Source organism: Gracilinanus agilis, chromosome 4 (genome assembly GCF_016433145.1).
Source record: "Gracilinanus agilis isolate LMUSP501 chromosome 4, AgileGrace, whole genome shotgun sequence".
Lineage (NCBI taxonomy): Eukaryota > Metazoa > Chordata > Mammalia > Didelphimorphia > Didelphidae > Gracilinanus > Gracilinanus agilis.
The window spans coordinates 268,159,976-268,187,056 of record NC_058133.1 but is presented as its reverse complement, the minus strand read 5'-3'; the positions used below and the strand labels follow the sequence as shown (position 1 = coordinate 268,187,056).

At 36.2% G+C, this 27,081-nt stretch overlaps 1 protein-coding gene across 2 annotated transcripts in view; it reads right to left on the bottom strand.

The window, feature by feature from the left end:
• The window catches only part of DNAH8 (dynein axonemal heavy chain 8), a 399,591-nt gene that overhangs the window by 142,153 nt on the left and 230,357 nt on the right, over positions 1 to 27,081 (bottom strand). For both annotated transcript variants that reach the window (XM_044672126.1, XM_044672127.1), the window contains exons 50-56: positions 26,754 to 26,991; positions 26,111 to 26,253; positions 24,448 to 24,582; positions 23,921 to 24,043; positions 22,714 to 22,927; positions 12,698 to 12,807; positions 8,515 to 8,678 (exon numbers count right to left, since the gene is read on the bottom strand). In XM_044672126.1, coding sequence (XP_044528061.1) covers positions 8,515 to 8,678; positions 12,698 to 12,807; positions 22,714 to 22,927; positions 23,921 to 24,043; positions 24,448 to 24,582; positions 26,111 to 26,253; positions 26,754 to 26,991 — 1,127 coding nt within the window. The remainder of the gene's footprint in view (positions 1 to 8,514; positions 8,679 to 12,697; positions 12,808 to 22,713; positions 22,928 to 23,920; positions 24,044 to 24,447; positions 24,583 to 26,110; positions 26,254 to 26,753; positions 26,992 to 27,081) is intronic.

The following is a 27,081-nucleotide window of genomic DNA, read 5'->3' as shown; positions in this document are numbered from 1 at the left end:
TAGGACCTCCCATCTCTAGGCCTGGCTCTCAATCCACTGAGCTACCCAGCTGCCCCCCCCGATGATATGTTTTATAACAGCTCCTAACAATGATAGTTAAACAAATAAATCATTAGCCAAAAACAAAAAAACTCATAATTTATTAGTTTAACTGAAATATTAAACTAAGTACAAACTTGTAATCTGCTTACTATTGATAATCATAAAGTATATTTTGGTTCCTTCTCTCAGTTTGGGGATCTGTGTTTTTAAATGTAGCCCATTCCATTGTAGGACAGCTTGGCTAGAAAGTTCATTTTTACCCGTTTTCTTGTAATTTCCACTGACAGGCCACAGTTTTGCCTTCTGTACCAGCATAAAATAAGGGTGATTCTTCTTTGATAGGTCAGTCCTTCAAATATCCAACTACCATATTTCACCTGAAATTTCTTTTCTCTGGGCTAAAATATCCTAGCTCCTCTCTCATTGTTTTTCACTTCTATGATGTGGGTTCTAGAATCTTGTATAGTTTTTTCCAAGTAAAGTTTGCAGTTTTTCATTTTAAATTATAACAGACAAAGTGAACATGGGGCTTTCCATGATCTAGAAACTGCCTTGGTTGTACAGTAAATAGACTACTGTATGTGGAATCTAGAACACCCAAATTCAAATCTTGCCTTTGATACTTGTTAGCTATGTGACCTTAGACAAGTCATATAACTTTTTTCTGCCTCAGTTTCTTCAGCTATAAAATGGTGTTAATAAGTGTACCTTTCCCATAAGGTTTGTTGTGAAGATCAAATTGAGATAATAAATGAAAAGCACTTTGCAAGCCATTAGTTGTTATTTAGTCAGTTTTTAGTCCTGCTCAACAATTTGTGACTCCATTTGGGGTTTTCTTGGCAAAGATCCTGGAGTAGTTTGCCATTTCCTTCTCTATTCTCATTTTACAGATGAAGAAATTGAGGTCAACAGGGTTAAGTGATTTGCCCAGTCACATGACTAGTAAGTGTCTGAGACTGGATTCTAACTCAGGAAGGTGAGCATTTCTGACTCCAGTCCTGGCACTTTATCTACTGCCTTACACGGCAAACCTTTAAGTGCTTTGTAAATACTATTATTATTATTATTATTATTATTATTATTATTATTATTATTATTATTATTATTATTATTATTATTATTTGACAACTCTCTGAGAAAGGATACCACGGCATCTATTTGTTGACCATAAAGGTTGACTTTCTGCTGAAGTTATATGAATCCTAATAGAAGGATTCTCAAGAGAACTATCTACCCATCTTTTGCTTTATTGCTTTCCCAGAACTTAGCACAGAATCTGGCACATAGTTGATAAATAAATGTTTATTGACTGATTATCCCTAACAACTTCTGGTGATTAAATGAGAATAAATTATAGTATTGAAAGATATCAAAAAAGTATAGGTTTATGAGATTCTATACAAAAACTGAAGAGCATTTGGATATGGGGGTATTTTCATCACTTCTACTGAGGGAAGGTAAGAAATTTATAAGAGGCAAATCTGAGAAGGGAGCATCTAGCTAAGATATTTGAGAATAGTATTTGTATTTCTGGACTTGCTAAAAATGTAGAAATGGTGGCACTTTTGGACAAACATGAAATTTATTTAACAATGACTGCTGAAAACATATGATTTACTTGCTTTTAATCAAGAGAATGTTAAACTGAAACAGGAGAGAGAAGAAACTAACAGTACATGACAATTTGAGAAACTCAGCAAAACTTGGAGGAACAGTGGAAAAGAAATCCAGGGATTGACATGAAACTATATTCAAGAAAAGAAAAGGCATGAAAATCCCACAACTTCAAATATCTTTACATAAGTGCACCAAAGTATAAGGAATTAAAGTATCATGCATAGTAGGAGAAATAGGATTCAGGACTAGAATATAGCTCTGAAAGAAAAGATCTTCTACAGAAAAGAATGGAATAAGTAAAAATAGAGAAAGGAGATATACAAATGTGAGAAAACTAGAACTTTAGTGGGGAAATAGTACTCAGAACATTTGAGTAGATAAAGAGTAATGTTATGGTAATATACTATTGACAACTGGGGTGGAGGTGTAGGAGTGAGGTTAAATAAGGAGTTTTGGAAACAAATCACAGATCTAGCATAGAGGCACTGACTGATAGTGGATTTCAACTACTTGGATATCTGCTAGAGTTTTTCTTTTCTCTATCAAAACTACAATAGTTGTTAAATTTGTAAGTCAACAAAATAAGTGCCTACTATATGCCAGGCATAGTGCTAAGAACAAAAGGAAGTCCCTACTCTCAAGGAACTCCAAGTCTAATGAGGGAGACAATATTCAAATAACTAAATACAAAGAAGCTCTGTGCCCAGGATAAATCAGATTTAATCAATAGAGGGAAGGCATTAGAATTAAGAGAGAATGAGAAAGGCTTCCTGCAGAAGGCAGGAGCTTAGCTTGGCTTTGGAAGGTAGCCAAAGAAGCCAGAAGGTAGAGATGAGGAAGGAGAACATTCTAGGAATGGAGAACAAAGTGCTCAAGTGTGGGGAAGCAAAGCCAAGCTTGGTGGAGTACAGGTTGGACTCCAACTGAATTCTCCCAACATTTCCCTCTGAACAACTTTAAAATAATTCCTCAAATCAAATTTTGGAGTAGCAGAGTCAACAAAAGGTCAGTGCGACATTTTTCCAAATCGAGACAATTTAAGAGGTCAACAGAAAAGGTCTATGATACCTGGGTTGGGGCTGGCTTACAGCCTAGCAGGAGAAACAGTGGTGGGCTTTGGAGGTAGCCATGACAGTATTAGCAACAATAGTAGTTTCAGGTATTCTCAGTCTAGAATTGATAAGGGGGTTGGACAACTTATCAGAAAGACATTATAGGGGACCTTTGGCTGGCAGTGGGTATAGCTGGTGACGACTGGCAACTCTGTTACCCATACACAATTTTGGATCACAATTCCAGGGCATAGAGGAGTGCTTGTGGTTGTCTACAAGAGAACAAGGTCCCTAGTTATATAGTTCCAGGGCCAGAAGGAGTACTAGCACTTGTGGTTGCAGGGTAGAGGGGCCTTTTCTGGGTAAAGAGGAGAGTGTAGACCAGGAGAACAGTAATCATACCTCTCCTAGGATAACATCACCTTGAAAGCACTGAAAACTTGCAGACCCCAAGAATTAGCTCTGAAAACAGCAACACCAAAAAAGCCTGCAGCTTGTGGGAAAGTGCCTCCTGATCCAAAGATGAGTAGAGTCCAACTTTAAGATAAAGTTCAAAGTCAAGAAATGGGCTGGGAAAATAAGCAAGCTTTAACACAAGGACTTAACCATAAAAAGCCCATATAGTGCCAAAGGATACCAAGACACAAACTGAGAAGATAACAATGTAAAAGAAGGTCAGTTAAAAGGGGTTTACATAGGCAGAAGGCATGGATTTAAGCTGATTATGGTGGAATGAACTTAAAAAAAACATGAAAGGGTAAGAAAGAGGAATGCACTGGGGGAAGAGAGAAAGGAGAGAAAAACTGAAAGAAACTTTCTTACATAAAAGAGGTACATAAAAAGAGCTTTTTTGGGGAAATGTGTGGTGGTAGGCAATGTCTGAAACTCACTCTCAGAACTGGTTCAAAGAGAAAAAAAAAAATATATATATATATATATATACTCAGTTATGTATAGAAATGTAACTTTCCAATAGGGAAATAAGCTGGAAGGGGAAAAGGGAAAGACAGGGAGAGAACCATAAAAAGGATTAAGGGAGGGAGTGGTTAGAAGCAAAATAGACTTTTGAGGAGGGACAGTATTAAAAAAGAGAGATGAAGAAAGTAGGATGGGGGAAATACCCAGTTAGCAATCACAAGTGCGAATTGAATGGAATGAACTCACACATAAAATGGAAGTGGATAGCAGAATGGAATAGAAATCAGAATCCAACAATATGTTGTTTACAAGACACACTTGAAACAGAAAGACATATATGGACTTAAAATAAAGGACTGGAGAAGAATCTACTATGCTTCAGTTGAAGTAAAAAAAACAGGGGAATAATCATGACTCAAAGTAAAAGTAACAACAAACTCAATTAAAAGAGATAATTAGAGAAACTACATTTTGCTAAAAGGTATCAGAGACAATGAAATAGGTTATTGCTGTAGTCTAGGCATGAAGTGATGAGGGGCTGCACTGGAATGGTGGCAGTGTAAGTGGAGAGAAGGAGATAAATGAGAGAGATGTTACCAAAGTAAAGTCAATAGCTCTTGGCAACAGATTTGCCCCTTTCTCACACAAAGAGGAGACCCTTTTGCCAAGGTAAAATTCTTTATAAACACAAATGTTTCCATTCTACCCTATTTTGTCGAATAAATTTCTCCCTCTATTATCTCTATTCTCTCACTAATCTTTAGTCTCTCTCCATCTACTGGTTGCTTCTCTATTGCCTACAAACATACATTCTCATGTATTCGTCCACATATAATCACATCTCTCTTCCTTTCTGTAGATAACCCCCTTGAGGCTGACTAAAATCAGGGGCTCTATTTCTTTTTCTTTCATTCTTAACTCTCTCTAATCTGGGTTAGACATTCAACTGCTCTCTTCAAAGTGATCTTTTAATTGTAGAATCTAATGGTCTTGTCTCAGTCTTCATCCTTTTTGTCTTCTCAGCATCTTCTGACAACTGTTAATCACTCTGTTCTTCTTGATACTTTCTTCTGTGTGAAGGAATTTTATTCTTCTGGGGTCATACACTTGACCTCATCTCCTGCTACCCATTTGACCCAGAAGCCAGGACTGTGTGTGTGGGGAATCATTGGGTAATTTAAGTTACTTGACTCTTACCTGAATGTCTGTGAGTTTGTGTCACCTGAATGGACATGACACTGATTTTGAACTGGATGTGAAAGGAGAGGTTAAAAGGTTCAAAAGAAGGAAGTATTTGAGCTCTATTCTCTGGTGGCAGGTCAAGGAAGATGCTGCTGGATGTCAGGTTGAGACCACCCATGTGGTAGTTAGATTAGACTACTTTACTCTTATATTTCTACCTATTTCTCATTTTTTATATATCCAAGTGATTCTAATAAACTTTACTAATTTAAGGCCAGTCTCAGAATTTTTAAGTCTTACATTTCCCTTTAGGTTTTCATGATACTTTTCTCTTCTGATTCTCCTCTTATCTGTCAGATTGTTCCTCCTTGCTCTGCTCTGCTGAATCTTCATCTTAAGTTATGTCCATTTTAAAAGGGGGTGTTCTCTAAGATTTGTTCCTGAGCCCCTATGTCTTCTTCTATATTATAACTTTACTTGGTGATATTCTCCTCTATTGATTCAATTATAATCTCTATGAAGATGACTCTCAGATCTATTTGTCCATTCCTATCCTTTCTACTGACTGTCAGTCTCACATTTCCAACTATTACATATCTCAAACTAGATGTCCCATAGACATCTTAAACTTAACAAGTTGAAAATCATACTCAGTCCTCCCCCACCCCCACCAACTCCTCTCCTCTTCCTAATTTCACTATTACTGTAAAGTGTATCACTATTCTCCTAGTCACCTGGGATCTCCCCTTCAGATGTCATCCTCAACTCCTTTCTCTCAGCTCCCAATTCCAATGTTGTCAAGGCCTCTTAATTTTACCTTGTTAACATCTTTCCCATATGCCCCCTTCTCAATTCTGACATTGCCACCACCTCAGTGCAGGCCCTCATCACCTTATGTCAGGCCTATTACAATAGGTTTGCCAGTGGATCTGCCTGCATGGAGTTTCTTCCCACTCCAATCCATTGTCTACTCAGTTGTCAAAGTGATCTTGCTAAAGCAGGCTTTTGCCCCAACCTCCAATCCCCCAGAGAGGAAACTCCAGTAGATCCCTATCCATATCCAGGATCTAATATAAAATCCTCTCTTTGGCATTCAAAAGCCTTCATAACCTGCTTCATGCCAGCTGACCAGTTTTCTTACACCTTATGTCCCCCTCTCCTGGGTACTTAGTAATCCAGTAACTGTGGCTTCCTTAGTATTCTTTATATCTAACCCTCCATCTCCCTCCTGACTCTGGCCATTTTCACTTACTGCCAATCACCCATGACTAGATTTTCTTACTCTTCATCCTTCAAGAACTGGCAGATGTGACTACTGAACTATTGAGAGAGATAAGCCTATAAGAGTGGGAGTAGATTCATTGGACTGATGAAAGTTAACTGTTACCCCTATTTTCAAAAAAAGAAAGTATGGAGTCTACAAAATATAGATTAGGGAATCTGTTCTTTTCCCTGCTAAGAATCAATGAATGCCAGTATAGTTTCATCAAGAGGAGGTCATATCAAAGTAACTTTATATCCTTTTTTTGGCAGGGTAAATAAACTGGCTGATAGGGGAATGCTGTAGAAATAATATACCCAAAATATTTGACAAGTTTTTTTATGTCATTCTTGTGGACATAATAAAGAGATACAGATTAGAGGTGGGTGAATTTGGAATTGGTTCTACACAAAGAATAATCATTAATGGTTCTTTCAAGTTGGAGTGAGGTCTTTAGTAGAACTCTTCAGGGATATAGCTTTTGCCCCTGTGGTAATCAATATTTTTATTAATGACTTAGATGAAGGCATGCTTGTCAAATTTGCAGATGACACAAAATTTGGAGTGCCTCTAGAATACCATTCTATATTTTAAAGAAAGATAAAGACACACATGAAACATTTCTAAAAGAAAGTAGACAAGATGCTGAGAAGGCTGGAGAACATGCTATATGTGGGTCAGGAAATGGGAATATTTAACCTGGAAAAGTTTTAGGAGGGATGATGGCTGCATTAAAGTATTTTAAGAATTGTCAATTGTTTCTCTTGATCCAGAATACAGAAACAGGAAAAAATAGGGTCACATACAGACAGGCAGGATTAAATTTGATGTAGTAAGGAAAAACTTTTTAAGAATTAGAGATGTGCAAATATAGACTGGGCTTTCTAAAAAGTTAGTGAATTACTTCCTAATTAGATGTCTCTAAGAGAAGAAATGACTATTAAACTGGGTAAATTGTTGAAGGGATTATTGGTCATGTATCGTTGGACTAGGTGGTCTCCAAAATCACTTCCAACTCTGAGATTTTATAATTCTGCACGATTTTATTATTGGCCTTCAGTGCTTCCTCCACTGAAGAGGATTATATAAATATATGGTACAATGAGAAGGGTACCGAATTTGGAATCTGAGAACCTGACTTCACATGCCAGCTCTGCAACTCAAACCTGTGACCATAGGCAAGTCACTTTCCCTCTCTGGGTCTCACTTTTCTCAACTATAAAATGGGGCAACTGGGCTTCTGAATGATCTTTGAGGTTCCTTCCAGCTTTTAAACTGTGATTCTATGGCCTCCAACGATTGTTATTCATCAACTTCTAAGCCAACCTAGTGACACCCCTTTTCAAATGGAGGTTCACAGATGGCAAATGTACAGATCTTTACCAGTTGCATCCTTCAAGTCTTTCCTATTTAATAAAATCTACTTAAACTTATGTACCACTGGCAAAGCCTTCAAGAACCTCAGATCAGCCCCATGGCTGGCTGAGGTATAAGAGGAGGGCTTTAACAGAGGTTTAAATTGACAAGTTCCATTAACTGGGAATGATTGTTCGAGCTGCTATGAACCTATTGAACCCTATTAACATGCATCTCATATTCACAAAGAATATTTTTTATTAAATTAGTGTTGGTCTGCAGTAATGGCAAACATTTTAGAAACCGAGTGCCCAAACTGCAACCCTTACACTACATGTGAATCACGCCCTTAACCCAGACAAGGGAGGGAGGAAGTATTCCCATTGGGCTGCTGGGCAGAGGGGTGGGTGATGGGAGAAATGTCCTCAGGTGTGCATGGAGAGGGGGAGGGGAACAGCATCCTCTGACACACTTGCCATAGGTTTGCCAACATAGATCCAGGGAATTCCCCTGATGGTTCAAGAAGTAAACATTTTAAAATGGGGGGGGGGGAAACTAACATTTCAAAATATTACCTTATTAATCTTAATCTTTTCATTTGCCCTATTTCTAAGTATGTTGGTTAAATTATGTAGTACTATGCCATTTTGTGTGGTAAGGAACTGGGTTTAATGGACTGATGATAAGCCCAAAGACTAACATGGCATGGACCTATGCAAGGGAAAATCTATATAACCACCAATTTAAAACTGTCATAATATTCTAGGTATTATTGAAACAGCATACACAGCAATAAAGTAATTATTTCACATGGGAAACTTGATAAAATATTTTGAGGAAATTTATGTATTGGACTGTCTAATAATGCACAGATAGAAAAAGGAAGAATAAGAGAAATCAAAACCAAGTCAGTCAGATAAATATTCTTTTTTTCAATAGAACTGTGAGTAAAGGATGATATCAATGCTGTTATTTACCACTTAAAAGTAAGACTTCTTCCTTATTTTTAATTTGGGGAGATATATCAAGAATGTGTCTATTAGCATGAATATACCCTAAATGCTTCACAAGATATTATTGATATACCTGTCTGCAATTACTCTGTTGCACTCATGTTTGAAAAGTGACAGAAGGATAGTAAGTGAGTTGCATTCCTCTGCTTTTATACTTAACATTCCTTGCCAAATTCTGGAGAGATCTCGAAGATTGAAGATGTAATGAAACTTTGATGGAGTTGGTAGCATTTTTACCTAAAGCAAAAAAAAAATCATATTCAGTGTTCAAAACTAACATTTACATGATAAAAACAGGGATAAAAACTTCTAGGGAAGAATTATCTTCCCTGACATACTGTTCTAGAGGTATGACTTTTTCATTTAACCTCTGTCTACTTTAAGTGTCCTCATCTGAAAAAATAGGAATAATAATAGCACCTACTTCTCAGGATTATTGTGAAAAAAAATGAAATATTTTAATGTACTTTGCAAATGCGAACTAACATTATTATTGTTAAGATAGTCATACCTAGGTAATATGTTTAGAATAGTTTCAACTTTATAAAACTTTTTAAAAAGCTGACAAAAGAATTCCAAACTAAAGCTTCTAAAATATATCCCAAAGTAAATTAATATAATATTAAGACTAGGGGCTATCTAATGAAGACATATATTCCCATCTATATTTGCATCTATACAAATTCTTGTTCCCTACAAAGATTTCAAAGTATAAGTCTTCTTATACTGCTGAAAGTGGATTTTTAGGAAAACATAATAGACTCCATTTTGTGCTATTATATATTTTGTGTTATTATATTTCTTTTTCTGTGTTACACTGAATGTACTGAATGTTTCTTTCAGGACTCCCTTCCTTAATGGTTATAGAAGAAAATTCATATGACTTCATATAGTTAAAAGAACTTATCTCCTTTTCATTCTCTTTAAAGGCAGGAGAAAGAGCCTAACAATGTTAGTTAACTGGTTGATGGAGATAATGTTTTCAGTGGTCTGTTGTGAATGGCTATGCAGATCTTTGCAACACTTTAAGCATCCTTTTTCTTTTCCAAAAAGCTTACCTTTGCCTAGCAGTGACATATCTCAAACTGTACTAAAAAAGCAATAATCATAAAAACAATCTGGCACTAACTAAGAAATAGAATGGTAGATCAGTGGAGTAGATTCGATACACAATATACAGGGGGAAATGACCATAGCAACTTACTGTCTGATAAACCCAAAGATTCTAGCTTTTGGAATAAGAAGTCACTCTTTAACAAAAACTGCTGGAAAAATTGGAAAACAGCATGGTAGAAGCTAGGTATGGGCCAATATCTCACCAAGATATGGTCAAAATGGAAATATGACTTAGATATAAAGAGTGATATCATAAATAGTTTACCTGGCAGATCTTTGGAAAAGGGAAGAATTTATGACCAAAAAAGAGATAGAGAATATTATAAGATGTGAAATGAATAATTTTGATTATATTAAACTAAAATTAAATTATTAAATTAAACTAAAAGGCAATTTGTTCAAACAAAACTAATGTAACCAAGATTAGAAGGGAAACAATTGGGAATAAAATTTTATAACAGATGTCTCTTTCTCAAATTTATTTCTAATTTCTCAAATTTATAGAGAACTAAGTCAAATTTATAGGAACACAAGCCATTCCCCAATTGACAAAAGGTCAAAGGATATGAACAAGTAATTTTCAGATGAAGAAATCAAAACCATCAATAATCATATGAAAAAGTGTTCTAAATTAAAACAATGCTGAGGTACCACCTCAGACCTATCACATTGGCCAATATGGCAATAAAGGAAAGTGGTAAATGTTGCAGGGGATACCGCATAATTGGGACACTAATGCATTGCTGGTGGAGTTGGGAACTGATTCGACTGTTCTGGAGGACAATTTGGAACTATGCTCAAAGGGCTATGGCACTGTTCATTCTTTTTGATTCGGTAATAACACTAGTGGGTCTGTATCCCAAAGAGATAATTAAAAAAAGGAAAGGACCAACTTGTACAAATATATTTGTAGCAGCTCTTTTTGTAATGGCAAAGAAATAGAAAAAGAGGAAATGTCCATCAATTGGGGGATGGCTGAAGAAATTGTGTTCATGTTGGTGATGGAATACAATTGTGCTGTAAGAAATGATAAGCAAAATGATTTCAGAAAAAGCTGAAGAGATCTGCATGAACTGATGCAGAGTGAAATAGCCAAACAGGGAGAACACTGTACATAATAACAGCAATATTGAACAATGATTATCTATGAAAATGTGGCTACTCTCAGTGATGCAAAGATCTGAGACAATCCTGAAAGACTCATGATGGGGAATGCTCTCCACCTCCAGAGAAAGAACTGCTGGAGTCATCTTTCACATTTATGTATTTGTGGTTTTATTTTGGGGGTTTTGGCTATATATATGAGTTTGCTCTTACAACAATGACCAATACAAAAGGTTATTTTGCATGATAATAAAGAAATTTAAAACAAACAATAAAAGTTTACCTTTTCTTACCCTCCTTATTCTTACCTAAGCTATCCGAATCATGTTAGGTCAGGAAGAGAAACTATAAAAATGCTATCTGTGGAACTGTGACAGATAAATATCTGTCTGTCTGTATCTGTCAGTCTATATATAACCTGTGCTGGTTTATTGGTGGCTAGCAAAAACCCTGAAAATTCTTGCAGCATGTGCACGGTGTCCTTCAGTATAGGCAGAGAGATAGATTATATAGATTGAGATATATGATGAAAATATAGCAATGAAAGTTCACATTTAATCACACCTTTATTGGGAAAATTTCTGGGTAGATATATGGAATTTAATGTTTGAATTGAAATTCATAAGAGCTGAAGAACTGGCATGTTACCCTTACTTCTGGGAAGAATATATAAAATAATATTTAATTCTGCTTGTTAAAATCAGATAACACAAAAATAATTAAATTTGGATTTTAATATTATAAACTGTTGGCATATATTTCTGAAGGGGAAATAAAGTTATGAACACATCTTAAGTATCTTCTGAATGTTAGGAGGCTTGGCTGCATAACTAATTTTGTTTTAGATGATCATAGTTTTGCTTTTAAGTCTAATCAATTTAGAATTCTTTGAAGGTACAATTTCATTAAGTATAAAATCAATGGATTAAAGTATAATTCAGTTGAAAAATAGGTTTTTATATAACCATGGATGGAAATATTATCTTGTTTAGGAAAATATCTTTGGTAAAGTTATTTTGGAATAAAATAAGTTATCAATGACATGTTGATTTATGAATATGAAATTCTTACTAATAAATATATAATTATAATTATATAATAATTCTTATAGAAAATAGGGTCATAATTTTGCAAAAATGGTACATTTTGATATTCAGTAATGATTTGGGGTTATAGTCACCATGGAATCTAGACTTATAGCATTAAGTATTTAAACCATGGAAATAACTATTATGCTTGTAACCAGACTATAAATACATATTTTAGGATAATTTATAAGTTTTTGCTATTGCATTTAGATTTGAAAAAGTTGTAGGTAGGTTTATGTCACTGACATGAAAATAAATCTTCAACAGTGTTGAGAGGCTGGAAATCTTTTTTTTTTTTTTTTTTTTTTTTTACCTCTTACCTTCTGTCTTGGAGCCAATACTGTGTATTGGTTCCAAGGCAGAAGAGTGATAAGGGTAAGCAATGGGGGGGCGGGGGGGGGGGTCAAGTGGCTTGCCTAGGATCACACAGCTGGGAAGTGTCTGAGGTCATATTTGAACCTAGGACCTCCCGTCTCTAGGCCTGGCTCACAATCCACTGAGCTACCCAGCTGCCCCCCAAATCTGGAAATCTTAAAGCCTGTTGCCTTTGTATAATTTTAATGTAACCTATACTTGTTTGCCTTTTTATGCACTATTGCTGTAAGCTATCTAGTTGTAGCTTCCATAGCTTTGCTTAGCCCTATTTATGGTGTTTGGTCAGTGTTGTAAGAAGGGTTGAGCAACTGAGGCTTTGCCTGGTGCGCTTAACTTTAGAAAAGTCAGACAATATTTGTAATTCTTTAACAGCAAGAAGATCCTGTTTGTTCACTATAAGCCATGTCATTCTTAGGAAAGGAATTCCACCTGTATATAATGAAGGTGACGTTAAGCCCTAATATCTGATCTCAGGGTTTGAAGTCAAGCAGTTATATACTCTTGGAAATTATGTCTCCCTAAAGAAGGAAAATTGATAGGTAGCATATTTTGATCTAACATACTTTTCCATACCTTAGTCCATTGCCACAGTATTCTACCAGCTGAAACTAATTTCAATATCATGTCACTTATTTCAGGCTTGAACCGTCTACAAGCATCAAAGTAACCACAGCCAATTACTCCTGAAAATAGAAGAAATTAAGGACACAAACTTTAATAATGTTACAGAGCATATCTTTATAATAAAGAATAAATCATCATACATATTTTCATATCTATTCTAGCATTAATTGAGGTAATTAATTTTAGAAAGCACTCTCAAATTACACTACAGCTGTGAACTATGAGTAAGAAAAAGCAAAGGTTGGAGGATAAAACCAGTTTGCAGTTTTTTTAAACCCCTATGAGTGTGCCCTGCAATTAAAATCATCAGAGTTTTTATTGCAGGAGTGCAGCTGATATGGGGGTATAGGCTTCCCCTAAAGCACCCCCAAACTCCAGATTGTGTGCCAGGTCAAAGTGTACATAAAAAGATTCATTTTTCCTTGCCCATGAGTGCTAGGGAAGGTGACTTTGAGCTAAGAAGAAGATCCCCTCTGGCCTCTCCTCTCAATCTATAATTTTTTAAAAATAATTTTCCCATGTTTACATGACACATTTTCTTTCCCTCTTCCGTCCCCCCTCCTGGAGCTGACAAGCAATTCCACTGAGTTATATAAATGTTATCACTTGATACCTATTTCTATAGTATTCATTTTTTTAATAGAGCAGTATTTTGAAACCAAAACCCCAAATCATGTACTCATAAATCAGTGATAAGTCATATGTTTTTCTTCTCTATTTCTACTCCCACAGTTCTTTCTCTCAATGTGAATAGCATTCTTTCTCATAAGTCTCTCAGGATTGTCCTGGATCATTGCATTGCTACTAGTAGGAAAGTCCATTACATTTGATCATTCCACAATGTTTTACTTTCTATGTCCAATATTCTCTTGGTTCTGCCCATTTCACTCTGCATTAGTTCACAGAACTTCTTCCAGTTCATATAGAAATCCTCTAGTTCACCATTCCTCACAGCACAATAGTATTCCATCATCATCATCTACCATAATTTTTCCAGCCATTCCCCAAATCAAGGGACACCCCTCTCATCTTCCATTTTTTTGTCATCACAAAAAGTTCAACTAAAATTATTTTTGTACAACTCTTTATTATTTCTTTGGGGTACAAACCTAGTAGTGGTATTGCTAGATCAAAGGGCATGCATTCTTTTAAAGTCCTTTGCTCATAATTCCAAATTGCCAAATTGGTTGGATCAATTCACAACTCCACCAGCAGTGTATTACCATCCCAATTTTTTGTCACATCCCAACATGTATTGTTTCCTTTTACTGTCATGTTGGCCAATCTGTAAGGTGTGAAGTGGTACCTCAGAACTGTTTTGATTTGCATTTCTCTAATCAGGAGGGATTTAGAAGACTTTTTCATGTGAATATTGATAGTTTTGATTTCTTCATCTGAAAACTGCTTATTCATATCCTTTGTCACTTGAGGAATAGCTTGATTTCTTGTACATTTGACTTAGTTCCTTATATATTTTGGAAATTAGGCCTTTGTCAGAGAATTTTGTTATAATTTTTTTTCCTAGTTTGTTGCTTCCTTTCTAATTTTAGTTATATTGGTTTTGTTTGTAAAAACCTTTTAAATTTAATATAATCAAAATTACTCATTTTACATTTTGTAATGTTCTCTATCTCTTTCTTCATCTTAAAAATTACTTCCTTTCTGTTAAGGTTAAAAATGATAAAGACTGATAAAATAAGAGAAATTAATATTTTAATAGCCATGGCCTTGTTGGTGAAATATCTATGACCGCGCTTGACTATCTTTTAAATTTACTACCAGAGCCCATCCTCTCTCTCTCTTGTCCATCAGCCAGCCCTTCATGAAAACCAAGAGGCCTTCTCTAGGCCCTCCTCTGAATTTAAACTGTCCTATGCGTCGGGGACGTCTGACGTCCCCCCACCCAAAACCGGAAACTGGAAAACCCATTGGATTCATGGGAAATGTAGTCTCATAGTCCCCACGTGTCCATAGGGAGTCTGCTAGACACTTCCAAATAGCACTTCCCTGAATTTAAAACAAACATTTCCCCCTGAGATCCGGCAAAAAAAAAAAGGTTGGCCCTTTTTCTTCCCTGGATCTGTAAACATAGACAACTTCTAAATTTCAGGAATTTGGGGGATAAAAGAAATAGATGAACAAATGGATAAAATTAGCCACATTGACAAAAAAACAATTTGGAGGCAGTCCCCTATTGGCATAGTAGCGTACATTTCAAACAAATGCATTTAACTTGTTCAACTACCCATAGTTCAATCAACTGCACCCCAAAGTTCAATTTTGGTCTCCATGGTCCAGTGAAGGGTCTTTAGGCATCTTTTGGTGTCTTCACCAAACAGGTCTGTCATTATCTGGATTCTGGGGAGATGGCAAGATCCTTATCCTGAAATTATTCTCAAAAGAATTTAAACTTAACATTTCCCACAGATCTGACAGGTATACTATTCAATGTTCAACTAATTTATTTATGATTTCACTCTTTATATTTAAGTCATTTATCCATTTTTAATTTCTTGGTATATTGATCTAAACCTAATTTTTCCCATACTGTTTTTCAATTTTCCCAGTAGTTTTTTTTTTTAAATCAAATAGTGAGTTCTCGTTCCAAAAGCTGGGATCTTTGGGTTTATCAAACACTAGCTTGGTGAGGTCATTTACCCCTAGTCTATTCCATTCTTTCCCCTAATTTTTGATGAGCAAAGATAGGCACCTCCCAACTTGCTTCTGGTAAGTATTTTATATCCCGGATATCTGATTAGCCTCTAAACTGAAGTTAGCCTCCTTTTGATTTTGAGACATAGGACATAACTACATGACCCATCATGGGTTCCAGAGACCCAGAAATATGCCAACATCATCCCATCTCTGGTCACAGAGGCCCTACTGTCTAAAGGGTACATAAAGCCCAGAATACATCTCCTTTAGGAGGCAGCATTCTACCCACTCTGCCTCCCTCAGCCATTCAACTTGACTTAACCATTTGACTTACATTCAAATTAATAAATGACTAGCTATTGAAGTCTGTCATTCTTGACAAGGGCAACCTGTACAGAACCAAGGTTTTACCTTAAATTTCTCCCACAACAAAGCAACTGTAGTACCCCTACAACCATCATTCATGGAAGCAACCCTAGTAGAGAAGGAACTAGTCATCCCCACCAAATGCCAGGAAAGCCAGCAATTCTAAACAATTCCAAACAACCAAACTGATTTAAACAGTACAGCATCCTGAAGGAAGGACAAAAGCATACTAAGTCAAAATATCAAATGACTCATCATTGATCTAAATAAACACCATCTGGAAATGGTCAGTCACCGAAAAACAAGAGTAAAATACTCCACTGTTTGATACAATCATCTTCACAAGATGAATTTTATTTTTTTATTGATATGTGTGTGTAGTAAAATTAGTACTGTATTATTCACAAATATGGTAAGCATTAGGATTAATAATAATAGTGATAATTTCAGATCAATAATCCCTATAACTTTCTATTATAATTAGTTAAAATTAAGGCCCTTCAGAGAAACAAGAAAAAAGCCTATCTCTAGGCATAACAAACAGCAGAAGCAACCTCTCCCTGAAGTGAATAGAGGTAACTCTTCTCCCATCCAATCCCCTTATGATTGCCTTAGTACGGCTTTTTTTAAACATTTATTAATATTCATTTTTAACATGATGACATGATTCATGCTCCTACTTTCCCCTTCACCACCTGCTGTCCCCCCCAACCCCCCATGGCCGATGCACATTTCCACTGGTTTTAACATGTGTCATTGATCAAGACCTATTTCCAAATTGTTGTTAGTTGCATTGGTGTGGTAGTTTCGAGGCTACATCCCCAATCATGTCCACCTCAACCAATATGTTCAAGCAGTTGTCTTTTTTTCTATGTTTCCTCTCCTGCAGTCCTTCCTCTGAATGTGGGTAGCATTCTTTTTTTTTTTTTTTTAAATTTTAAACCCTTAACTTCTGTGTATTGACTTATAGGTGGAAGAGTGGTAAGGGTAGGCAATGGGGGTCAAGTGACTTGCCCAGGGTCACACAGCTGGGAAGTGTCTGAGGCCGGATTTGAACCTAGGACCTCCTGTCTCTAGGCCTGGCTCTCAATCCACTGAGCTACCCAGCTGCCCCCCATGTGGGTAGCATTCTTTTCCATAAATCCCTCAGAATTGTCCCGGGTTGTTGCATTGCTGCTGGTACAGAAGTCCATTACATTCTATTTTACCACAGTATGTCAGTCTCTGTGTACAGTGTTCTTCTGACTCTGTTCCTTTCACTCTGCATAATTTCCTGGAGGTCTTTCCAGTTCACATGGAATTCCTCTAGTTTATTATTCCTTTGAGCACAATAGTATTCCATCACCAGCATATACCACAATTTGTTCAGCCATTCCCCAATTGAAGGACATACCCTCCTTCTTTTCCAGTTTTTTGCCACCACAAAAAGCATAGCTATAAATATTTTCGTACAAATCTGTTTATCTATGATCTCTTTGGGGTACAAACCCAACAATGCTATGGCTGGATCAAAGGGCAGGCATTCTTTTATAGCCCTTTGAGCATAGTTCCAAATTGCCAGCCAGAATGGTTGGATCAGTTCACAACTCCACCAGCAATGCATTAATGTCCAAATTTTGCCACACATCCCCTCTAGCATTCATTACTCTCCCCTTCTTTCATTTTAGCCAATCTGCTAGGTGTGAGGTGATACCTCAGAGTTGTTTTGATTTGCACTTCTCTAATTATTAGAGATTTAGAACACTTTCTCATGTGCTTATTGATACTTTTGATTTCTTTACCTGAAAAATGCCTATTTATGTCTCTTGCCCATTTATCAATAGGGGAATGGCTTGATTTTTTATACAATTGATTTAATTCCTTGTATATTTGAGTAATTAGACCACTGTCAGAGTTTTTTGTTATAAAGATTTTTTTCCCAATTTGTTGTTTCCCTTCTGATTTTGGCTGCATTGTTTTTGTTTGTACAAAAGCTTTTTAGCTTGATATAATCAAAACCATTTAATTTACATTTTGTAATTTTCTCTAACTCTTGCTTGGTTTTAAAATCTTTCCTTTCCCAGAGATCTGACAAGTAAACTACTCTATGTTCACTTAACTTATTTATAGTTTCCCTCTTTATATTCAAGTCATTCACCCATTCTGAATTTATCTTGGTGTAGGGTGTGAGATGTTGATCTAAATCTAATCTCTCCCATATTGTTTTCCAGTTTTCCCAACAGTTTTTGTCAAATACTGGATTCATGTCCCAAAAGTTGGGCTCTTTGGGTTTATCATACACTGTCTTGCTGATATCATTTACCCTAAGTCTATTCCACTGATCCTCCCTTATGTCTCTTAGCCAGTACCATATTGTTTTGATGACTGCTACTTTATAAATATAGTTTAACATCTGGTACTGCTAGACCACCTTCCTTCACATTTTTTCCCATTATTTCCCTTGATATTCTTGATCTTTTGTTATTCCAAATGAACTTTGTTATAGTTTTTCCTAATTCAGTAAAAAAGTTTTTAGGTAGTTTGATAGGTATGGCGCTAAATAGGTAAATTAATTTGGGTAGAATGGTCATTTTTATTATGTTAGCTCGTCCTACCCATGAGCAATCAATGTTTTTCCAATTGTTTAGATCTAGTTTTATTTGTTTGGAAAGTGTTTTGTAGTTGTTTTTATATAATTCTTGTGTTTGTTTTGGTAGATAGATTCCTAAGTATTTTATATTGTCTAGAGTGATTTTAAATGGTGTTTCTCTTTCTACCTCTTGCTGCTGTGATGTGTTGGAAATATATGGAAATGCTGATGATTTATGTGCATTTATTTTGTATCCTGCAACTTTGCTAAAGTTGTTGATTATTTCTACAAGCTTCTTAGTTGATTCTCTAGGATTTTTTAAGTAGACCATCATATCATCTGCAAAGAGTGATAGCTTAGTCTCCTCCTTGCCCACTTTGATACCTTCAATTTCTTTTTCTTCTCTAATTGCTACTGCTAGTGTTTCTAGTACAATGTTAAATAATAGAAGTGATAATGGGCATCTTTGTTTCACTCCTGATCTTATTGGGAAGGCTTCTAATTTATCCCCATTGCATATAATGCTTGTTGATGGTTTTATGTATATACTGTTTATTATTTTTAGGAAAGGACCTTCTATTCCTTTACTTTCCAGTGTTTTTAATAGGAATGGGTGCTGTATTTTGTCAAAGGCTTTTTTAGCATCTATTGAGATAATTATGTGATTTTTGTATGTTAGATTGTTGATATGGTCAATTATGTGGATGGTTTTCCTAATGTTGAACCATCCTTGCATTCCTGGTATAAATCCCACCTCATCATGGTGGATAATCCTCTTGATTACTTGCTGGAGTCTCTTTGCTAGTATACTTCTTTTTTTTTTTTTTTAAACCCTTGTACTTCGGTGTATTGTCTCATAGGTGGAAGAGTGGTAAGGGTGGGCAATGGTGGTCAAGTGACTTGCCCAGGGTCACACAGCTGGGAAGTGGCTGAGGCCAGGTTTGAACCTAGGACCTCCTGTCTCTAGGCCTGACTCTCACTCCACTGAGCTACCCAGCTGCCCCTTAGTATACTTCTTTTAAATAAGGTCAAACACCTTTCCTTTTCTTTGTTATTGATTCTCAACTGACCTGACAATGTGTTCAATTGGCATTTCAAAGGTTAGAATCTGATGCCTCAGTTGAAATTTTACAGTTGAGATTCCCATGAGAGGAAAGTTTTTTAAGAGATTCTCAGGGGCCTAAAGAAACAGTATAAGAGTTTCATATGAAAATAATCCCCCTTATCAAGTCTAACCTGAAAATTGTTGCAAAGACTCTTTCTCTTTATGGCCTTCTACAATCTTGAATCCTGACTAAACTGAGAAAGTATTAATTTGAGAAATACTTTCATGATTCAAAAGAGAGCTTGGAACCATAAAGGAGAATTTCCAATAAAAGCAAATATATTGTACATAGGTGGCAATGTTTCAAGACAACCATTATAGAGATTTCCTATAAATTAAGGATTTTTCTTGTAAGCTTTTGGGCACTGCGGTGGTTACTCTCTCAGAAGTTGAGAAACACTGATTAGCTAGGTGACCTCATGAAAGTCATTAAGCCTCTATGGTTCTTGGCTTCTTCATATGTAAGGTAGAGAAAATAAACTTGTCCTATCTACCTTACATCAGTTATTGTGAAAAGTATGTAAATATTAGCTGTTTAAATTTAGATCCTCCTCTTAGGTATTTAGATCTGATCTTAGAGATAAGATTCACTGGTCCTGAAGTCAAAGAGACTAGAGTTCAAAGCCCTTCTTACTAGAAGTGTAATCCTGCTCAAGTCATTTAACTTCTGTCTGCCTCTGTTCTCTTATCTGGGAAATTAGGATCATCATCATTAATAGCACCTATCTCTCAGGGTTCTTGTGGAGATTAAATGAAATAATAATTATAAAGCACTTAGCAATTATCATTATTAAAGAATTTAACTACTAAATTTGGTCTATAAAGCTTTATATATGTTTAACAGTGAAATCGTATATGTGCAAGGGGGTGGGTCAATTGAATAGATCCCTTAATTACCTTCATGCCATTTAAAGAAATTAGTCACTCACAAGCCTTAAACCAAATGCCAGAAGTACTTGATCAATCTGGAACTCTTTGAAAGCCATTGGATTAAATGAAATGATGCTACACAAGAAATGTGTATGGAATAGTTGAGAGACTTGGCCATACCCTGGGAGAGTCTTATGAAGCCAGAAAGCTGGTTTGGAGTCAGGGATTTTGTCAAGTAAGGGTGGAAGCCTTCCCTTGAGAAGGAATCACTTAGACCAGTGATGGGCAAACTATTCCCCAAAGGCCAGATCCAGGCTGTAGTTTGCCTATCACTGCCTTAAGCAATTCCCTAATCACTACATCTAGATGTGGGAGCGTATTGATTAGGGAATCATTTAAGGCAGTGATGGGCAAACTACAGCCTAGATTTGGTCCTTGGGGAATAGTTTGCCCATCGCTGACTAGGGGAGAGGGGGCAGAAGAACCTAGCCTTCATCTTGGCCATCTCTCTCCTTCCTTTGACTAGAGAAATATCTAGAGAATTTTGGAAAACCAGAAAACTTAGAATTCTCTCTGATTTCCTACTATCATTCCAAAGCTGTAGTAGAAGCAAGAGAGAAGAACTCATTAGACACACCACCAGGCAGCTCCCAAGACTTCAGCAGAAAAACTATGCTATACCTAAGGGAAACATCTCAAGGTAGCCATCAGAAGTACTTCCAACAAATGTATTACCCTGGCCACTCATGATAAAAGCTAGAGCTCACTTTCTTATGGACTTTGTATATACTTATGGGAATGTGTCATAGATTAGATAGCAATGGTTTGTACCAACAGTATCAACTATACCAGCTGTTATATTGAATCTCTGGGAGCCAGGTGTCCACACTGTTGATTGACAGGTGGATCCGTTGGATATCGGAATGTTCCCAGAGGGCCGTGAGGGCAGGAGAGAGCAGTTGGCCCAGGGGGGTATAAAACCACCCTGGCAGCCCTGGCAAGGGTTCCTTTCTTTCCCTGAGACCTGAGATCTGTGGATCCTGGTCTTTTGAGGATTGAGACTTGTGGGGCTGAACCTTACAAGATCTTCCTGTTTGTTCCTGTTAACATCATCAACCCAGACCATCATCTCTGATTCTACTGCCCCTAGATATTAGGAAACCAATCATCTTAGTTATCTAGGGTTCCCAGGGTCTGGGAGGGATCCAGAAAGTGGGCAAGAGAAGAAGAATGGGGTGGATATACCAAAGACTGGTTAGGCATATCATCTAACAAAGGAGAAGAAGCTGAAACACTAAGCAGAAGTTTGCCTACTCTGGTGTGGCTGTGGCCAGGCTGGACCAGATTCATTACTTGCCTACAGTTTTAGGGTTTATCATTACCAAATTTAATTAGGGTTTCCCAATACCTCTATCCAAACCCATTACCCCATTTTTGTTTAATACAGTCAAAGCCTTTTAAAGTACCTTCCTGGAGTGGTTATTTCCTAGCTTCTCTGGGAAAGGAGATATGCAGTCAGAGACAAACTATTACCAAGCTAAAGAGCCCATTATACAATATCAATCAACCCCAGGTGGGACCTGAAGGGATTTTGACCTGCAGGATCCTGCCTGGGCACTGTTATAAAGGAGGGAGGTGTCATATCATCCTCTCCCTCTTCATCTATACAACATCTACATCTAGTTTATTTTTATAACACAGCATAGTAAATACCATTCCCTAAAAACTAAGTATGTCTAGCTAATTGATATCACTGATAATCAATACTGGGACCTTACCAGCTAAAGCTCTAGAAATATACTCTAAACCCTAACAGAAGAGGTAGAAGCTGCTTTTTGGAGACATTGCCTGCTAGTATAAATGGGGTTTGGGTGGGGCAGCTAAGTGGCTCAGTGGATTGAGAATCAGGCCCAGAGACGGGAGGTCCTAGGTTCAAAACTGGCCTCAGACACTTCTTAGCTGTGTGACCCCGGGCAAGTCACTTAACCCCATTGTCTAGCCCAGCGATTCCCAAAGTTGGTGCCACCACCTCCTGGTGGGTACTGCAGCAATCCAGGTGGGGCGGTGATGGCCACAGGTAACTTTTAACTTTTAACTTTTTTTGTATTACATTCTATTCTGATATATTTTACAAAAAAGGTAGAAACATTAATACATATATCTTTCCTATTAATTGCTATTAAAATTTAAAAAAATTAATTTCCAGGGGGCGCTAAGTAATATTTTTTCTGGAAACGGGGTGGTAGGCCAAAAAAGTTTGGGAACCACTGGCCTAGCCTATACTGTTCTTCTGCCAAAGGGTTTTAAGAAACAAAACAAAACAAAAAACCAAATGGGGTTAGGGAGAATAGCTTCAGACCATGTGTTACATAAACAATTTGAAAGAGAAAGAAAATGTACCAAATATTTTGTCTATTGATGCATTTGACGGTAATGTGCAATTAAACACAGTAAACTGCCTTTTCAAACGTTGTGGAATATCATTTCGACCCCCTCCTGGATGTATCATTGCTGCTATTATCTGGACGTCAACAATTGTAGTGAAGTCTCCAGGTTTATCCAAGCTATACATTCCTTCCATTTCCATCATCTGTCGTACAATCTCATTAGTTACCTAAAATTTAAAAAGAAATAAAATTTTAATATCACCTCAGGATGATTTTTAGTTCAATTCCAGAATTATTAAGTGCCTGCTATCCAAAAGGCATCATTCTAGGCACCAAGGATTCAAAAGCAAAAGATAAGCAAAACCTGCCTTTAAGAAATTAGCAGGTCTGCCAAAGGGGCACAAAGTAACAAGTATAATACAAGGTAAATTGAGGAGAAAAAGAGCATTTAGCCAAGGAGATTTGGGAAGGTGGCAGATAAGGTGGCCCCTGACACTTACAGGAAAATAAGGATGCCAGGAGGCAGAGGAGGAAAGAATACATTTCAGCCATGAGAAACAGGTTGTAGAGATGCAAAAAACTGGTAGGTGAAATGCCAAATTTAGCAAATGGCTTTAAGTCCATTTTGGTTGAAATATGCCTCTACATTAGAGTAATAAAAATAAGTTTGGAAAAGTAAGTAGGAGTTAGATTTGTCAGGGCCTTAAATGCCAGGCTAAGGAGGTGTTCCAATGTGCTTTAGGTAGATTATTTTGACAGCTATATGGAGGACTGAAGAAGGAGAGAAAATAGGAGCAGGAAAGCCAATTAGGAGGCTCTAACTATAGTTCTAGTGAAAGGTGACAAGGGCCTAGATTAATTCTAAAGGTTCATAGTATTGACACTAAAAAGCACACATGCAGCAAAGAAATCACATAAACAGAAAAAAAAAACTCCCAAAATATTCAGTGAGAATATTCTGGCTCAAATTGTTCCTAAGTAGATTAGAACTTCTAAGATGGAAAGATTCTAAAGAGAATGTCTCAGCAGTGTTTAGGACTAAGATGAAGATCACAACTCTTGGAAGATAATAATAGGAAAATAGTTTACTGAAGGATAACTGTAAAGTGTTTGTCATAGTTTAAGTATTTCCAATTTGTGCCTTATTTGTGTAAACACACACACACACACACAAAACCTGTGATTCAATTGCATGTACACAGATAGTATTTTGATTATACCTGATCTCCCCATTCATTAATTATTGGCATGTTAATATCATCAATAAATACAGTCATTTTTCTCCCTCCTGGTGGTCCATATGTGCTTCCCATTCGCTTATCCACATAGCTTTCAATCGTTCTCTAGAGAAAAAGAAGTAGATATTTTTTTGGCTTTAAAATTGTTTTAATTTATTTTTTAAAAGATTAGTATCATTGTTTTTGTTTTTCTTTAGCTTAGTGAAATTCATGTATGTAGAATACACCAGATATAAAGCAATTGTAAGAAAAACATATTAACTAATAGAATATTAATCATTACCAAGTTAAATTGAAAAGTTTCCCTGACCCTCGGAATTAATTTTTTTTTAATTATTTTGAGGGATCATGAAGTATACGTCATGGTAAGGAAATGAAAACAGATGTAGAGCCTCTTATGTACTCATATAATTATTATATTAAAACTACTATAAAAAAGCAATTATAACATTTTAAATATTATTAACTATATGAACCTATGAATAATCAGTTATTAATAGGGTTTTTACCTGAAACATCATTGGTTCTGTGGCAGATGAAAAGTTTAGAGATTTAGATAAATGTGCTTCAGGGTCATATTTTTTCATATAGCCTTTAATCATGACAGTTTTTGCTGTTCCCTGTTCTCCTATGAGCAAAACTGCCTATAATTACAGAGTGAGAAATGAAGTGTATTTAAAATTTTGCATTTGCAAACATCCTTTGGTTGTTCTACTAACCTCTCTCCCTAAAAACATATTATCCCTTTTAATCAATCTCCAGTCTCATTATCTTTTACTTGGTCTTAATAGTCTCATTTGCTTTTCTCTTTACCCATTCTCAAACCACTAGCCCATGTAACATCCCAGCTGTTCACCTGCCACCATAAAGATTTGCATGTATGTGATAAATGGGTGCCAACATCTTAGCATACATACAAAGTAGCTGGACCAACCAAGATAGATTAGCTTAAGGGTAGCAATGCCATACATGCTCTTACTTTCCACCCTAGTAAAAAGCCTCCAATGTGGCTAAAGGCTTCTTCCCAATAGCACCCTAACTCTTGCACCCCTACCAATTCCATTCTCTCTCAGAATGTCTTCCTTCCTCCCTGCTCCCTCACCTTACTTTCTTCTAGTTATTTATAAGTTGTCTCCTCCTCCATAGGAATGGGAGTTCTTTGAGGGTAGAGAATGTTTATCCCCAGTACTTAGCACAACATCTGGCACATAGAGAGCATTTAATGTTTACTGAGTGATTGAGTAGCATACAGTAACAGCCTCTTAACTTGTCTCTTCCCACTCCAATGCATCCTACTCCCTGATACCCAAATAATTTTCCTTAAACATAGATCTGACCGGTGACTCCCCTACACAATCAACTCCCAACATTTATCAATTGATTTATTCTAGAATAAAACAGAGAATCTTCTGTCCAGTTTTTAAAGCTTTATATAACCTGGTCCCAAGATATTTTCCAGGCTCACTGGACAATGCTCTGCAAACTAGTCAAAATCTTCTTTCCATTCTTCCTACTCCATCTCTTTCTTCTGTGTCTTTTTACTCCTTGGTCAGATATAGTTTTGGATTCATGCTTCTGTTCCTTCCACCTGATAAGGAACTCCTCCTTCCTTTAAGAAGCTCAGAAATCCTCTTCTGCATCTTTTCTGATTCCATTACATTTGCTAGTGTCTTCTCTCCTGAACTATCTTATATTAGCTATTTGGCATTAATCTGTATTTATTCACTTTATATTTTTGATGTGCTTCTTTACTGATGTCTTTGCCCCCTCCATTAGAAGGTAACCTCATTGTGATGAATAGTTTCTGGCATATAGTGACTGATTAATAAGTGCCAGTTAACTGATCAACTTTTGAAGAAGGATTCTTTCATTCTCTCCACTTGTACTCCTAGCACCTCCCATCAACCTGGCACATAGTAAAAGCTTAATAAATGACAGAATGATTAACACAGTAAATGTGAATGTATGTATACATACAAATGGTTATAAACTTGGGGGATCCACTCATTTATTTTATGTGTTTGTAAGAACTCAAGGTAGATGTTTTGTGTTGGCTGCCTTTGTTTGCAACTATGCATAGATTTGTGCCCAAGATTTCCCTGCTCTTTAGAGGGAGGCAGTACCTGTGTGCTTTTCAATTTCAATTAATTAATAAAACACATATAGACTTACTTTGTGTTGCTTTGCTATTGTATCCATCAAAAAACTGGATCTAACATTATCAACATTTGGAACCAAAATTGATAAATATTCTGGAATACTATCAGTTGGATAAATATATGGTTCAACTTTTTTGTTCCAATGCTCCCAGTCACCTATAAAAATGTAAATAATTTAGGTTGTATAGGCATAACCATGACATGTTCATTAGAATGTATCAAATTAAAAAATTATTGAAATATTTATAAGAAAAATCACAAGTATTACATAAGCACATTGTTTCTAATAGGTTATAAACTCTTATTAAAACAAAAACATGTCTTCATTATCTTTGTAGTTCTTCCAGTATGTAAAAATAGTACTTTTCCTATAGTTGATACTCAATAAATACTTGCTAAGTAGCTGAATACTAATTGCTCCTAAGTGTCTGTTGCTTGAATCATTGAATAAAATTAAAAAAAAAATTTGTGAAGAAATTTTTATATGAAACCCTAACCTAAGATAAAATAATAAATGTCTAAAGAGCTGAAGGTAATGTTTATTTACACTGCAGCCTAAGAAACAGAAAATATTCCCCCAAAAGAATTAAAATCAAAAAATAAATAAGGACATCTTATTATTAATATGTAAGAAATGATCATGATTGGTCTCTTACCATAATCAGTGACAAAAAATTCATACATCGTTTGATTACTTTCTGCAGGAATAGCTGGCAAATTTATTTTGCTTGAATGACTTCTCAAAAAGGCTTCAAGCTTTTCTCTGTTATCCAACTCCAGAAGAGCCCCTAAACTCCACATAAGGCCAAACACAAATAATTTCTCGAGATGTTCACTAGAAGCAATACCACCTTCTTCCTTGGAAGGAATTAAACCTTCCAGAAGATTGAGGGACTGGAAATGAAAGAGAATGAAGAAAGAAAAAAATTAGAAATAAGAAAATTAATTAAAGCAAATAAGCATACAAAACAAGGAATAAAATCT